This window comes from Perna viridis, chromosome 10 (assembly GCF_037379345.1).
Source record: "Perna viridis isolate PV_CMFRI_1.1 ecotype Kerala chromosome 10, ASM3737934v1, whole genome shotgun sequence".
NCBI lineage: Eukaryota > Metazoa > Mollusca > Bivalvia > Mytilida > Mytilidae > Perna > Perna viridis.
In genome coordinates this window covers 17,760,215-17,777,220 of record NC_142454.1, presented here as the reverse complement: position 1 = coordinate 17,777,220, position 17,006 = coordinate 17,760,215, and the positions used below count along the sequence as shown (strand labels likewise).

The 17,006-nt window shown below is 33.2% G+C and overlaps 1 protein-coding gene across 1 annotated transcript; it reads right to left on the bottom strand.

Moving 5' to 3' along the window:
* Positions 1-1,742: 1,742 nt before the first annotated feature.
* LOC148604787 (inhibitor of growth protein 1-like) lies at positions 1,743-7,015 on the bottom strand. Its single transcript, XM_088549894.1, has 4 exons — positions 6,758-7,015; positions 4,181-4,387; positions 3,323-3,483; positions 1,743-2,133 (listed from the first exon to the last, which is right to left on the bottom strand). Exons 1-4 carry the CDS (start codon positions 6,951-6,953, stop codon positions 1,849-1,851), a joined length of 849 nt encoding a protein of 282 aa, XP_088406020.1. The 5' UTR covers positions 6,954-7,015; the 3' UTR covers positions 1,743-1,848.
* Between the last annotated feature and the right edge of the window lie 9,991 nt (positions 7,016-17,006).

Sequence of the window (17,006 nt, the reverse complement as noted above, 5' to 3'; positions counted from 1 at the left end):
TATAGTTGATCTAATCTAAAAGAAGGAAAATCGTTTAGCTAGATCCTTTGATCTCAGTTTCTACTATATATATTATCGTTAGACAACCCTAGTTTCGGTGATTTTATACATCGCATCCACACCCAAAGATCTTGAGATACATGCCTCATATTTTGACCTACACTTTGAGATCGATGGTAAAGGAAAACGATTGACCAAACTATATGACAAACGCAATAACTTTTAATTCCATATTGCCAGCTTTCCTTTCATCTGTAGCAACATTCATTCAGCACCTGCGTATGGAGTTTTCATATCACAACTCATACGCTATGCCAGAGCTTACCGTAACTACACATACATTTTGTATCACTACTTACAATTATGCTTCTGGAACAGGATTATATTGCTACAAGATTGAAGTCATCAATATAGAAGTTTTATGTCATCATCCTTAACTCGTGAATTGTTACGGTGTACACATCTGCACTATGAAAACTGATTTGTTCAATGTGTCAGTTTTCCTTTCCTCTTTCGTCCACCCTGGACTTGACTTTTCATGAACAACTTGGCAGGTGTTTCTAGAAAAGCAGAGGACACCTACCCTACCAGTGCACCTGGTCCATGCTCCCAGTTTTTAGTGGAGTCCGAGTTGCTCATTTACTTTTGTTACTTTGTATGTATTATTTTTTTTATTTATGTTCTTTATTCTTTGTTGTGAGTGTCTTTTCCATGTCTGGTCTTTGTCCCTAGATTACATTTTTTTTATTTCCACTAGAATCTTGGTTCCCTTGATTACTCTTTGGTAACACAATCATAGCTGATTTGACAAAGTTAACATTGTGAGGCTGGATAAAAATGTCATTGGATTTGAAAGTCAGCATACAATATGATTAAAATTCAAACAATTTAATGATAAAATTTAGACACCAAGAGTATAATTCCTACCTAATATTTGTCTTTTTTTAAACATTAATGTGAGAAATGATATTTTTGTCAACATCGAATTTGAAAATTCAATGACCAGTATTTGCCAAAAGTTGACTCTTTCACAATAAAGATGGCAGAATTATAATGGGACTCCTTGTAAGAAATTAGAAAATTCTACTCAAGTAAGGAAATGAATGGAAAGTACTGATGTAGAGCTTGACTTGAGACTGGAATTGGTGAAAAAAATGGTTAAATTAATACCAGATTTGAACAGATGTCAAGTATACAGTCCATCAGAACTCCCCAGCCTTTCCATTTATGCAAAGGAAAAACATCAGAGGCACAAGGTGAGAAAAACTGTCCGTAATTTGACCAATCAATTCTAAAATTATAATTTTTCTGGTTGAAATTTTTACCATTACTTTTTTCCCTAGCTCCAACCTTCACCCCAAAATTCTTGACAGAGTTATTAGTCTTTATATCTAATAGTATCCAACCAATTTTTTTAGCACCACCTAGTGGATAGAACTACTTTGAGCAGCATATGACGACAATTCCAGCAATTTTTTCAAGAAGATATTCTCCTTTCTGCCTTTGAGGTTATTTTTAAGTGTAGCAGAAAAGCCCAGGTAGTTCTGATTGGTATACAGTATAATGTATAAGTGTATAATCTTAAAACATGAGAAGTAATCTGAAATAGTTTTCTTTTCGATACGTCTCTTGAATTTTGCTCAGACATGCAAATATTATAGCAGGGCTAATTATGCACTTTCTACAATATGATCAAAATAGTCAAATCCTCTTAAAGAGTATAAAAAAAAAGAGGTAAAAAATTGTTTGTGTAAATATCTATTACATTTGTTTGTTCACCTAGTTTTCTATTTACAACTTTAAGTAAAACTGTACAAATTTGCATAAAATATTCATGACAATATTGCACTATGACTTGTCAAATCTCCGCATGACCTTACTCGTCTCCCCTCGGCAGTTTGGACAAAACCACTTGCCCTTAGGTTTGTTAACGAGTCCAACACAATTAAAATGGAACCATTCAATAACACAAAGGTCATTGTCACATCCAATCATTTCACCATATGACACCTGATTACATAAACAATATGTAGGTTCATCAGGGTCAATGGGCGGGTCTATAGGAGAGGTGGGTGTTTGTTCTTTCTTTGCTTTTCTCTTCTTTTTCTTCTTTGGTCCTTTGTCTTTGTCATCCTACAAAAGTAAAAAAATGAAAATGAAATATTTCAAAGAGAAAAGAGCATAATTGTACCAAAGTATAGATAGACCTTATAATGTAGCAATACATTAAATAGATATTAAATATATTTTTCAAAGGGTCACTCAAACAACCAGATTTCATGCTTTTAAGAGTTATTTTTTATAGGTTATTTTTGTCCAGAAAATCATAAGTTTATCTTTATTATATGTCAGGTTTAATTCTTGGAAGATTTTGTACATAATGTATACACTTCATGTATATATCTTTATTAGTGTTATATGTGTACATTGTAATGGCTATTCAATCTGCTTAAATTGAAAGCTGTTATCTTTTTCTCTTTCTTGTGTACTTCCATTAGACTTGGAATTCCCTACTTGTGTATAAAGGATTAGATTTGCATCTATTAAAGTGATTTCCAATCACAGGGGTAACTCTTTTAATAAATGAGGAGACATATTTATACATTTTTAAATCCTACAGTTGGAAGTAAAATGTAATATACCACTCATTGCTTTATTTACATATAAATGTAAGTTTCAAAATTTATTAAAAGTATTATCAAAGAAAGAAAATTAATTAAATTTCAATATGTTTACAAATTCAAAGCCAGCCACTCCATCTCCTCAAAGATATATTTTTGCTAATGATGTAAATGAACGGATTTTTACGGTGTAGATATTTGCTATTATATCACTGGTCAAAGAATGAAATATTGTTGCCACGAAATTGATTTTTTACACAATGAAACACTAATTATTTATTTTTCAATACCACACAAATTAATACCAGTATATACCCATTATGCTCCTTTGAAAGAAAATCGTTTAGGTTGATACATTAACATCAGAAATATTTACACATGATCAACCTTAACTGAACAAGAACAGCTTCACCAAGCATGTACACATCAAATTCAAAATTTAAAATTAGTGACACAAGATTAAGCACTGAACATTTTAGTGTGTACAATAGTAATATACCTCTCTCAACACAAGAGGTTGGCTCAATAAAACACATCTGCTCATACCAATGGAAGATAAGTCATAAATTTCTAGCTGCAGAACTGAAGCTATAAAGGTCTTTTTTTAGAGGATGTTATCAGCAACTAATAATTTCCATGATTATTGATGGTTTGTTCAGGACTTATTGGCAATCAAAACAAAGCATAGAGTTTGGACTTACTAATCTAAGGTCTTCTCTACTTATAGAATCATTATTTGTTTTTTGTCGCCTTTGTCTTTTGACAGGTATTTTATCTGGCTTTTCCTCTTGCTTAATCTGTTTTGGTGGGTGAACTATGACTTCTCTCTCTTCTCGCTCTTGATCACGACCAGAATTAGGATCTAAAGAAAAATGTATGTTTTAGTAGTGACTTTCTTTGACAGGTTGATTTAAGTACTGTGCTTGAAGAGTACTCTTTCAGCACAGGCCATACTTAAAATAATGTTTGTTTCCCCTTAACCAACCCTAGCTCCTGGCTATTGGTAGGTACTAGGTAGAAAGGGAAAATTTTTCTCCAAAAGTTCATATGATTCTGTAAAAAAATTGAGAAGAGGTGGAAAATGTTGCTTAAAAAATGTATCTGAAAATTACAATTCAAAATTACAAAATTCATGTACTAGTATACGTAAGATATGTACATGCATAGTAAGTTTGAAGAGGTTATTGTGGAATTCAAAATACAAACTATACCAGAAAATTTATCAGTCTAACTGATCAATTTCAATGTAACAACAATTTTCTAACACATTTGACAGACAATATTTAAACTTTATTGCTTTCATTAGGCCAAAAAAAAAAATGTCTGTTTCCAGCTTCCCTTCCTACTTTTTTCAGTCTTTTTTTTTAGCCTACCCTAAATAATTTTGTGGCCATTTTGGCTCAAGCACCATTAAAGTATACAAGCACACAATGTTGTTACCCCATTAACTCAATGTAAATTGTTTTTTGAAGCACAAAATAATTTCCCTACCTAGCAACCCTCTTTTTGTGGCAGGAAGCAGGAAACAAGACATTATTTGTTTCACCTTAAATACATACCAAGATTTTCTCTGTCTTGTTCAAGCTGTCTTGCTCTGTTTTCAATGTGATCCATGATACAGCTCATCAGCATTAATTTTTCATCCCCAATTTCTTGGCACTTTATAAGTGCTCTTTGCATTGCCATCATGGCTTTCCTTTTCGCTGGTCCTCCTTCAGGTTCACTTTGATATGTTTCTTTATGTACATCAATATCAGCTAGTATATCTAAAGACATGTGTAATTCAATCATAATGAAATATAAGTAGGACTAAGGAGTTGTCCCTTAATTTTTTAAAAGGTTGCTGACCATAACAAACAAATGTAATTTTGTTTTGTGTATGTGTCTTCTGTAGTACTAATCATACTTCAATTTTATACATGTGTTATTAAGTATTAACAGTAATCCAGTATTCTGGTAACAAAACAAGCAGGTGGGCATGTAAAAATTTCATTTACAGGGAAGTCCTCATAATGGTATTTAATGCAAATTTTACTCATACAATGTACATGTAGCTTGGAAGCACTTAGAGCCTGATTTCAGTTTGACACTTCTTCCAAAGCTTCCTATATAAAGTTGGGTATTTTCATATCTTCTTCACTAAAAAGCATTTATTATAAGATCTTCAATAATTATTTATAAATTCTGATACATTTTTTCGTTTCCAACATGCAATAAGAGAAGGGTTTTCTTGTTTTGGCCAGAAAAAGTCTGAAGTGCGAACATTAAGTCATACCAGTCTCACTAATTAGTAATAAAAAGTGTCACAAATTTCAAGAAGGGACAAGAATCATCAAGATGTCTAGAAAAAGCAATTAGGGGGACCAACTAGATGATTTTTAAGTACCAGTCTTTATAAAAATAAGACACCACCTATGGAAAGGTGAATCATGATGTAGAAAAACCCATGGATCTGATGATGCTTTTAGGTCTACGTATGCTGTATTTTTACGTGACAATAATCCTTTCTGTATTTAGATCTGTACTTTTGAGAAAACTGCATTTAAGCTCCCCACTAAAATCAACCAAATCGAACAAAACCAAGAATGATAACTCTTTCAAATTGCTTATTTCATGTACAATCTATATAAATTTTAACTCAAAAGCACAACACCCAAATGAAAAAACAAAGACTAATTATGTGGTCTGAAACTGTATCTGAATCGAAATTAAAAGTAAATTTAGTGGGTTTTTTACCTCCTGTCTGATCTTTATAAAGACTGCTACTTGAATACATTTATATATGCAACATCATCCTCTTGCCGGTTACACCTGTGTATTTTTACTTTTTTATACTTATTCCATTATTGTGTATTGCTTGCCAGATATTGTGTATTCATTTTATTTTCCATCGTCTGCTATATAGGGTCTTTAGTATATTTTGGGTTTTGATCAGTCATACTTCAACGAGCCTGGTTGTGATAGTTTTCTGCCTTTACAATGCTAATTGTCACACCTGATTTAGTTCTCTGTGGTCAGTTCTGATTGGTCAGACAAAAACTCATTGGGTTTTTAAAATTATACTTGAAAATGGAAGTTCGATCTTAATACCATACATTTGAAATAATTCACATTCTCAGAAGTTTATTGCACAACTGTGATATAGACTTTAGAGCAAATTTTGGGTGCAGAAGACAATATTCAAAGGAACACTCAATTGATATGGCTAAAAGAAGCACTAACATGTATCTGGTTTATAGCTTTGATCTGAGTATTTGTTTTATTCCTTAATTTCAGGAGATACTCTATGTACTGACCCTGTATTTTATACATATAAATGTAGACTATTATAACCTAGTCCCATAGATTGGTAGGTTTATATGCTTTATAGTGTACTTGGTTTTATATGAGAATTATTAAGCTTAGTATTTTGATAAAATATATGATTGTCATTCATTCATATGTGAAGAAGTTCGTCTATTTATTTATAGCTATTATCTAGTATAACTCATAGATTTATTTTTAACTTGAGTACTTTCATTGTCATTGTTTTCTAATTACATATCTAGAGTGTGAACTGCATTCTATCAATGATAGTTTGAGAGCAAGTTGTTATACATGTACTTACTTATATAATTTGTGATACTGAAATTACTTTATTGTTGTAATTTCAGGGTTATTTATTTTACTGAATAAAGATCTAGAACCCTAGTAGCATGTTTGATACGACCTGCTTTACTTGCCTTGTAATAGTTTTATAAAAATTATCAAAATGTATGTTTAGGCCTGAACTTTTCAGCTCAACTAAAATCTGAGATACTATTTCTTATCATGCTGTTACAGCATAAATCACCATTTAAAATATTCCTGAAATGAATTAACTTAAAAGAAACGTTTCATATGTTTATAAAACAAACAATAACTTGTTAAGTGACTTTCAATTAATGTAATCAAAATAATATATGTAAATACTTTTGCAGGGGTTTCCCTCACTAACCTATTTCTAAAAATAGATTTGAACCGGAAGTGAATGCGATAATATCTTTGGGGTATTCCGTGTCAAAATGCTTTTATCGAACAGCTTGAAATATGTTTCAAGAAAAAGAAGGGGCTGCATTAACGTATTAGCTACTTTCAATGAATCAAAAAATACAAACCTCGACACTGAATATCAAGTTCCCTCATTTGTGTCACAACGCGTTGCAAGTCGTCAGGCAAATTATCCATCGTGTCAAGATAGTTTTCAAGATAGGTGGCCGAACAAAGCGCCTCTACTGCTGCTTGATTCAACATTGTCATAGTCTCCTTTACATCGAGCAATTTCAATTTTTCCACCGAAAACAACAAATGCATATGAAACCAATTCGTAAACCAGTCATTGGTGTTTCCCTCCGAATGAGTTGAACACAGCCTCGTTGTAGCGTTGACCTCTTACGTCAAAGGGGTTTACATGGGATAATAAAACCATAGAGTTTTTATACATTTTTTTTCTAAGCCTTCTCTCTTTACTAGGTACACAAATTAGACTAGAAATTTTAATAAAGCTACGATCAAATGTTTTGGAAATTATGTTTAAGAATTTAATACATATAAAAATCTACATACTCCTTCTCTGCACCTTAATGTATTCTTCGGGTTTTTCGGACTTTTCCATTACTTCTTTCGAATGTAAATACGGAGCGCAAGAATGTTGAAAGCAGAAAATTTCGTTAAATAAAAGCCATGTATGCCATATCCCGGTGACAAAGGTATACAATTCATTTTGATATTCTTACGCGTATATAAAGTATAATAAATCACTTGTGCAACAGATAAAAGACATGATGGGGTAAGTCATCAAAATTGAATACAAGTATTAGAATACAACAGTATTAGTTTAGGAAGAAAAAATACAAATTTCAACTTTGAAAAATGTGTGCTATCAAAGAAGTTTCATGCGTGATATTATGAGAAGCCAATCATTTAAGTACAAGTATCATAAACATAAAACTAATTCAAAAGTCGTCAACTTTGCGAATGTAACAATGAACTACATTGATGATATTTACATTTTCATCATCATTAAGCATTTTCTCGCCAGCAAGTGATAATTCTAATGACAGAGGTAATTTTCTCAAATGACACCGGTACTATTCTAATATCTTCATAAGCAGGGCGATAGAGGAAAAAAGTGGTGACTGTTCAAATTTAGCCGCGAACATCTTGGACAAGAAGGATCTTGAAATAAATGCGAGTTTAAGTTGATGGCTTCATTGACAATTGACAAATATTTCTTTTCCTTTTACCACAATCAAAACAATCAGGAGGTTTTTTTCTTAAATTAGTGCAGAAATGTAGAATAATCTTAATCATTCAAATGTCTAACTGTAGCAGGCATATAGCTATTAAATTAAGAGGCTGTCCTACGCTTAAGATGAATAGTTTTATTCGTCCGTTTTTAAGTTATAACTATTTAGTCTTGGAAAGCAAGGAACTGATAGATCACGAATGTAAAAAGGGGAAATCCTTTTTTTCTATAAAAAATATAATCAACTTATGTTGCTTTCTTCTATCGGATAGTTTTTCAAAACATAGCTATGAATAAGCTTGTTTTCAGAAACCTGTAATAATGCATGCGTGCTTGCACACTCTCTAATAAAGCTAATTTTTTGAGAGAACAGTTATCCCAGACAACATCTAAATAACCAGTTATTGGACGAATAAAAGATAAATAGATTGCAATTTAAAACCACTTCTGTTCAGTGTATTCTTTATTTGGCGAAGCAGGTGTAATCTTGAATAGGCTTTATTGTATATATGGTATTTATGTGCAACCTCCACGTCGCATCTGAGGTACGTAGGGTTTAGACCTAGGTCACATTATCAATAGGCCCTCCATCTTGTAATACAGGTTGCGGGGTGTTTCTCCTAGAAAAATGTTCATATAAAATACTACAAAATTATCATAGATAGAAATACATCTAGTGCTAAGTATTTGTTCTTCTTACAATTTGCAATCAAAAACATTCAATTTGGTGTTATTTGTGCATTTGCTTAGGTTCCTTCGTATAAAAACCCAAGTGTTCGTGGCGCCGAAATTTCGGTACATCCCTTTGTCGTTTTATCAAGAACTTTTTTTTACATCTCCTTCACGTTCCAAGGGCCTGCATGCATTGTTATTCATGTAGGCTAAACATTTTAGGTTAGAGTTGCATAACAAATAAATCGCCAAAATGAGCGAAAAAAAATATTGAAAAGAAAAACAAAAACAAAAAAACATTTAAAAAATTACTTTTACCCCGTAAATTTACATAGATAGTCATTCTGCTATATATATACCCAAACAGCATTCCTACGTTGATCCAACTTTGTAAATGTAAAGAGACCCATCGATGGCCTTGGAGGCAAACAATAGTTGGACCAACGTTGGTTCAATGAAGTCAATTACGTTGGGCCAACATAGGGTGTCTAACGCTATAAGTGTAAAGAGACCCATCGTTGGCCTTGGAGGCACACAATAGTTGGGCCAATGTTGTTCAAATGTAATGCTTACTTTGACCGAACGAATGCACAATGTTGATCCAACATAAATCCAACGTTAACCCAACCAAATTGTCCGACGATGGCATTCTGTGATGATTAAAACAGAATTTTATAAATTGTTATATGTCGCAGAGCGCTAGCTAATGCTATACGCTCTTCAAGAGTAAGTGCTCAAATATCCACTCAGTTTATCATATAAATTCTTTCCAGTTAGAATATATCAATAATAAGCTGATTTTTTCTTTTTTGCATTTATGGAAAAATGATAAATGCTTGTCTCTGTTACGCGTTTAGGTAGCAGTTACATTGAAAATATGTATACATTTGTTCAAAACTAAAGAGAACTTTTGTTCTGAAAAAAAGTGTATTATGCTCTAAGTTACAATACTGCAGATAGGGGTGATAATCACGTATATTATTGTTGCTATCATAATTTAGATTAGGTTATTCATAATAAGTTTTCGAGTTACTGTTAAATTTCCGATGCAAATTTTTGGTCGTTCCCTCCGCGGGACTCGAACTTGTACCGCTGTGACATCTAGTGGTCTATGGCGCTGGGCTTTGTGCAGGCGGTGTTGCCATAGATGTCACAGCGGTACAAGTTCGAGTCCCGCGGAGGGAACGACCATATAATATATATATATATATATATATATATATATGTGTGTGTGTGTGTGTGTGTGTGTGTATTTCAACGTTGGGTCAACGCCGGCCCAACGTAATATCTTAGTTTAGATGCAACACAATATTTATTTTCAGATGTCTGGATTTGCTTTCTTGTTTTACTTTTCTTGGGATCGACATACATTTTTGCTTCAAAAGTTATACGAAGTCTGTTTTACCATATGTTTTACCAAAGTTGTTTCGACGTTGGTTCAATGTTGGCTCACCGTTGGCTCTGGGTAGGACAATTTAATGTAGAATAATGCAAATATATATAATTATTGTTTTGATTTAAAATTGAAATTTTACAATACTCTCAAGTACAAATAGCTTCTAAAAACAATTTTTTTAAAGAGAAACATAATATGCAACGTTTTTTCTGGATGTAGTAGGGCCAACGTAGAATCTTTATACAGTATGAAAATATTTAAAATTTGAAAACGTCAAGTAGAAACCATTTTGGAAAAAATAAATCAAGAGGAAATATATTCCATAACCAATCATTGCTACATTGGGTCAACGTTGGGCCAACATTGTCTTGCCATCGCCAACTATAAGCGCCAACGAACCAACCTTCAGCAACGTTGGCCCAACGGAGGCATGCTATCTGGGTATTGTCCATCTTCTGTGGAATAGATGTTTTTTTTAAGACTCATGGTAAGAATGTAAGTGTTTATGATGTGACAGATCCAGTCATCCACCAAATACCAAGCAACAAATAATTAAACTTTATACTGGTAAGCCTTCCATCTTATTTAGACGAGATCAATATCATGTCTATTCAATCTAGATCTATTGTACGAACATAAAACAACTGTTTGTTTCTAGCCCCTTTTTAAATTTTTAAAATTTCCTAAGTTTACAATTCGAGTCACAACCCCGAAAATGAAGCACTACCTTCTTGTATTGCTGGTATATGGCACCTTGATGTATAATTCCAAAGAGATTCATTCGTTACCTTTTACTCAAGATTTTGTTCGGAGATCAGGGAAAAAAGGCTTGTTTCTGGCCCCTTTTTTGTCCATAATTCCTAACGGTGCAAGCCACAAGCCCATTGCCAATCCCATCCTTTATTTGATGGTATGACACCTTTTAATATACTATGTCATATAGATCTATATATACACTTATACTAAGATTTTTGTCCGGACACCAAAATACCTACGGACAATGGTTGTTGACAGCGCCATACCGTTTTCAGCACGTGCGTCTTGGATTGACAGCCCCCTAGATTTATTTTCACTTGTACTGTAACAGATGCCGTTAAATGGCGGATCAGGGGATAACTCATGCGCTTCTTTCCTAGGATACTAGTACACGCCTGGTGTTACCCCGCGATTTTTTTGGTTGTTTATTTGTGTTTCTGTAGAGTTCAGAGCTTCCTTTTGTGTGCTGCCTTGTTTTTGTTATCAGGTTCACGGCCGCAGCGCACCGAAATTTTTGTTTGAAAATCAAGCAAACTCGCCAAATCCTGACAGGAAAATAATGGAATGTTAAGCTTATTTATACCAAAAACAAACACAAAATGATTGAAATCTGGTGTTTTAATAACTAGTTCTGTTTTAATACGGTAAACAGAGTGAACAAAACAACGTCAATTTTTGTCTTCGTCTCTATTCAGCCAAAACTTTCCAATTCTGCAATGACCAGAACTGTCAAATTTCAACAGCACACGTTCTCTTTCAATTTCAAAGTTTTCTATGCACATGAAGCATTGCTAGTCCACAAAGTCTTTCTCCACCCATTGATGCACGTTCCCAAGTTTTCAGACGCCTCAAACTGGAAAAAGATCTTTCACAACAAACTGAAATATAACAAAAATATTTGGGTATAAGTCTTTGTCAGCAAGCTTAATAGCTTCTTGAAGGTTTCCTTCATCTTGTATTCTAACTGTTCTCTTTACCCATCTTTCAATTTCACATTTAAATTCTTCCAAGTTGATCACATCTGGAAAGGCCTGAAACATAGGTTCGATTAGATCAGACATAAGCTTGCTAACATGCTTTGGTATTAGATAAAATCCGTACATCTGATTTTTTACTTCACCAGTAAACCTGCGTCTCATTTCATTGATGACGTGATCCATGAACGGAAAAAATAAATCACTCTCCAGTGCTGTTCTGCAGTTGTTGTAGCTGCATTTTCTCTATGGACTTGGCGACCAACTCGTCTTCGTGGCATAAGATCTATCTCAGTTGCATCAGCAATAGTTGCACTACGTCTATAAAGCTCTGGAAACTGTTCGTCTGTTCTCTTTTTCTGCAGTAACTCCAGAAGAATTTTTGATTTCTCAAAAGCATCAACCATGTTGCAGTCTGACTTTTGAAGAAACAAAGTTAGAGGCTTTATAATACTCAAAACAAAATGGGCGACTACTACTGCAACAATACATTCCGGATCTTCCAGATAGCGTCGATGGTCACTTGCATTTGTACTTGCTTCACTTGTGCTTACATATCCAATTTCGGTTCCAATTATAGTTTGCTAAAAGTGATGAAATGGTGTCTACTCTTGCTGTCCACCTAGTTTCGCATAATCTTTTCATCGAAGCATCTATGCCTTTTTTCAAAAGTTTTATATCAACGCCTTCCTCTTCATTTTCTAAGCCTTCTAGCATGTCATCTACTAATTTTGAATTACCGGTAAATGAATTTAGAATGGTTTTACGCTTTGCAGAAGCACACAAGAACCTTGTCATTTGACCAACTGATGACATTAAATTTCTGATCTGGCGCACATCTTTGCAACTTTGGGTCACCACTAGGTTAAGGTTGTGGGACTTGCAGTGAACGAAAGGTGCATTTGGGCACTGCTCGTGTATGCGCTGTTGGACTACTGATACATGTCCACTCATAACCGATGCTCCATCGTAGCCTTGTCCTCGAATCTTCTCCAGTGGTAATCCCCATTTTTCCAGATTACTTACAATTGCGTCAGCAATATGTTCAGCGTCAATTTCCAAAAGTTCTATAAATCCAAGAGGGTAGACATCGTCTTCCTTTTGTTTTCGGGTAAACTTCAGATGATTTGTCAGTATCTTTTAGCACTGCCAATTTTTGAGAATCTGTAGGTCGTTCCTCAAGAAGAAATATAGCTTGATCAAGCCCTCTTTCTCTGCTTGTTGATATAGGATTCAAAACATTTTCACTTGTGCTCGTCCCTGGGTTTTCACTTGTTTCCGGATAGGGGTAATTTTGAACACATGTAGACATGTCTTCAGCGTGAGATTGACTACTAGATGGATTTGCTTCATCAGTATCGGAATGATCATCTACAAAAGAAAATGGTATAAATATACATGTACTTAGGATTGCAATTTTTTTTTTTAGAAAATCACGTTCATCTAAAAGAATTTAAGCAAACAAAAACACGCAGGTTAACATCCAGATTACATGACTTTTGAACAGAAGAAAAGAGAAGAAATACTGGTTATTTTATCATCATCATCATCATAATAATAATAATAATAATAATAATAATAATAATAATAATAATTACTATTATTATTATTATTATTATTATTATTTAAAAAAAAGATTGAATGCTAAATAATTGGACAGTAAAACCGATTATCACTTGTTGATCAGTGACTTTTTAAGGAAAACATTATGATCAACATACCGTTGCATCAGACTTAGCAATACGTGATTAGTTTTAATATGTATAGGATCGATTTATATCCATATCAAGTTACCTTTTTCGTTTGTTTTTCTCTTGAGAGAACCCGTCTTCAGCCAGTTTCGAAGAGACATTTTAGATTTTACCTTTTCTGCGGGAACTGTATTCGGAATGCTACTAAGTTTACCCTCGTTACTGTGGATAATACTTCTGTCAATACTGCCGAATAAACAAGCATGTAACGTGACAGTACTTAATTATTGGTTGCATCTCGCATACTTTACAACTGAAAACAAAGTATTTTGAGAAAGAAAAAAATTTGATCGTCGTTTCAAAAGTGAGGCATTTGCCTCATTTGCCTCCATTACGCTACGGTCGTGAGGGTGTATATATATGTTATTGTATTTTATTTCTTTTCATTGTAGATGTAGATCTTCTCTGTGTTTCTCGTGTTCGTGTTTTGGCCATGCGTACTTGGATTTTGGTGTCTGCAGCCCTCCTTGTCTCAATGCTTTGTTATTTGTTGTTGATATTCTTTGTAATTTTCTAGTTTCTTTTGTGCCGTTGTAATGTTCTTTCTCGTGTATATATTGTCTTTATATGTCCCTGGCGTTACCAGTGTTACCTTGTCCAAGCACAGGGGCTTGGTGAGTATTTTTAGAAACATATATGCCCGCTAGGTTTTTTCCGAGGTTCCCATTGCCTAGCGGGCATATATGTTACTAAAAATACTCACCAAGCCCCTGTGGTCCAAGGTGTTTCCGCGTTTGCACTCTTGCTTAAGTTTTGTTTCTTCTTCCCTAAAACGTGTTTCTGTCTTAATTATTTTGTACCTTGCTCTCTGAGTGTTGTTAATCCTTTGATTTAATTGAACTGTAACTTTTGATCATGACGCTTTTGTATCTAGCAATTCAGTTCGATAAGCTTCACGAAGCTTTGTGCTTGATGTGATGAAAGTGTTAAATATTATAAAAGTTAAAAACCCTAACGTCTTCGCCTACACATTTTCTTTTTAATTTCCGAATCTTGAGAAATAAAATATTGACAAAAATATCATGAATGCGCAGCGATTAAACACAATCATTATCCAACGCACAGTAAAAACACTATTTAAACTGCAGAACCAACTGGTAAACCGTAAAAAATGAAATTTCGTTTCTCCATACTGCCCCAAGTCAGAAAAAACGAACTTACCAACCTCTACAATTGCTAGTGGTAAACAATTTGAATACACTGAACAATTTTAGACAAAATTAGTGGAGAAAATGTTCTATTACTATTGACAGATGTGGGCATACACATAGACATAAATAGGCACATGGTTTGCATGAAAATTGGATTCAAGGTGGCCTAAAATAAATGTAGGCTAAGACATTACTGACTGCTCATTCAAACACAATCAAATGTTACAAAGGCTTATTTGTAAGTTGTGGTGTGGGCAGTTCTGAACACTTATATAGAGTGGCATAATTGGCTGAAAATAGTCTGCAACATTTCAGTCAGGTTTCCCACACTGGTTTCAAGCATATATAAACAGGAAGTTTTGGGAAGAGTCTGAAAAAACCCAGAAACTCCTCATGTCAATACTACAAATAAGGTGCAAAAGTTACATTGACAGTTTAAAAAAAATACCAACATTTCTCAAAAATCATCTAGTTTTGACAGTGAACTATGTGATTCTCAACACTTAAGTGTAAGTTTTCGTAAGAATCGGGTAAAATGGGAAAAATCAGAAACATGCATGTTAAAAACCCACTGATCTGACAATATGAATTCACTCAAGGATACTTTCTCTATTTGAAAAGACCATATTTAATCTCTGCATAACTGGATTTGCTCAGAATTTTTTAATACATTTGTAGAATTTTTTTGACAGATTTATCTGCCCTTTAAATGTTCATTTTAAATGCATTTCAATGAAACTAACTTAATTCACTAACATGATATGGAAAAATTGTCTCCTATTTCATTGATTTTGGTGGTGCAAATAGTCAAATTGCACAGTCAAAATGGTGGATTTTTCCATACCATGGTTCACCCTCTGTCAGATTCTTACAGAGACTGAAACTTAATAAGTTGCTATTCAGACTCCAACACCCAATGTATATCATACATATTAAGGTAATCTGTAAACAGAAAAACCTCTGGGGAGAGTAAATTATAGACACTTTGTATTCAAAGCATATAGATGTTCCAAGTTCTGTGGGCCTTACCACAAGTAAAATTAATTTAAAGGAACAGTGTTGGTCTGAATTAAAACAAATAACAAGAAATCCTTTCCACATTTTTTTTATTCCTAAAAGCCAGAGACAATTCCAAAGGTATTCTAAAGTAAATCCATCTATTTTTCATACTTAATTGTACAAAATCAATAAATGACAAAACATTATAATATACAATATCTATATCTCATATAAATCATTCCTACACATAACAATACCAAAAGATATGGTAGTAGAGGATAAAAAAAATAATGTAAATGTACTGGTACATATAATAGGACAAAAGTATTGGATTGCTTAAGAACCATGCAGAGGATAACAAGTCCATATTTTTGTCAAATTTCTCAATAATGTTAATGCACCCAGTATGTGGTATAAGAACCAATAACAGTAAAAAAAGGATACCGATTGGGTAAGAGGAGAAAACATTTACTGTTCACATAGTAATTTAAAGTTAAAAAATTGAGCTACACATTTTTCAAAAGAACACAACTGAACTCTATTGACTACAGTAGTTATGATACTTTACTAACCTTAAATTAAACTCTTGTTAGTATTTTTATTATGATTATGACTTTCTGAAGTATTTAGGACTCTTAAAATTTGACAAAAATGTCTAATTTGACTAAATCCTTCAAATAAAAAAAAGGTTTGGTAGCATGCTCAAAATTCTGATAAATCAGATATATCAACAGTTAAATGCATATCTGAAGGATGATTATGGGTTTATCTGCATTGCTGGTAAATAAAGAGTCCATTCTTGCAAAACTATTTAAATAATTAATCAATAAATCTACAACCATCTCAGTGATTTATTTTTGCAATTCTCTGAATGTAATAAGTGTAAATTCTTACATCATGAAATAACCAAGCAAGTTACCAATAAATGGAAGAAAATGTTAGTATATGTTGTATTTATTTAGGATTTGTTGTAACTAAAAAAATGTTGTGATGACTTAAAAAGAGTAAATTTTATGACCATGACATTACTGAGGGTAAAAATAATAAATGAAATCGTCTACGACAAACAAGTTCATAATACTTCATGACCCTAAGTAATGTATCATTACTAAAAGAAATATAGTCATAGTATCTAAACTAAAACCACCCAATACTACATTCTATAATATCTAGTATCAAGCTGTTTGTATCACTTAATTAAGAAAGAAAAAAAAAGACATTTTATCTGAAACCATGTTCTAGTTTATGGATTAAAAAAAAAGAGTACAAAATGTATATTTAGGGTAATATCAATTGGATTTATCTGCTCTACTTTTCCTTTTTTTTTAACTGGTCCTGACTTAAAACTATCATGAAGAATTTCTTTCAATCTTGAAGCGAAAAAGTATCTTTTACTCTACTGAATACTATTATACGAGTC

Bases quoted from the DNA above. Each gene is read 5' to 3' on its own strand.
- LOC148604787 (XM_088549894.1), bottom strand. From the start codon at position 6,953: ATGCATTTGTTGTTTTCGGTGGAAAAATTGAAATTGCTCGATGTAAAG. The intron at 4,388-6,757 runs GTTTGTATTTTT...ACATGTCTTTAG, and splicing joins ACTTGATATTCAGTGTCGAG to ATATACTAGCTGATATTGAT. The intron at 2,134-3,322 runs GTAAGTCCAAAC...TTACTTTTGTAG, and splicing joins GTAGAGAAGACCTTAGATTA to GATGACAAAGACAAAGGACC.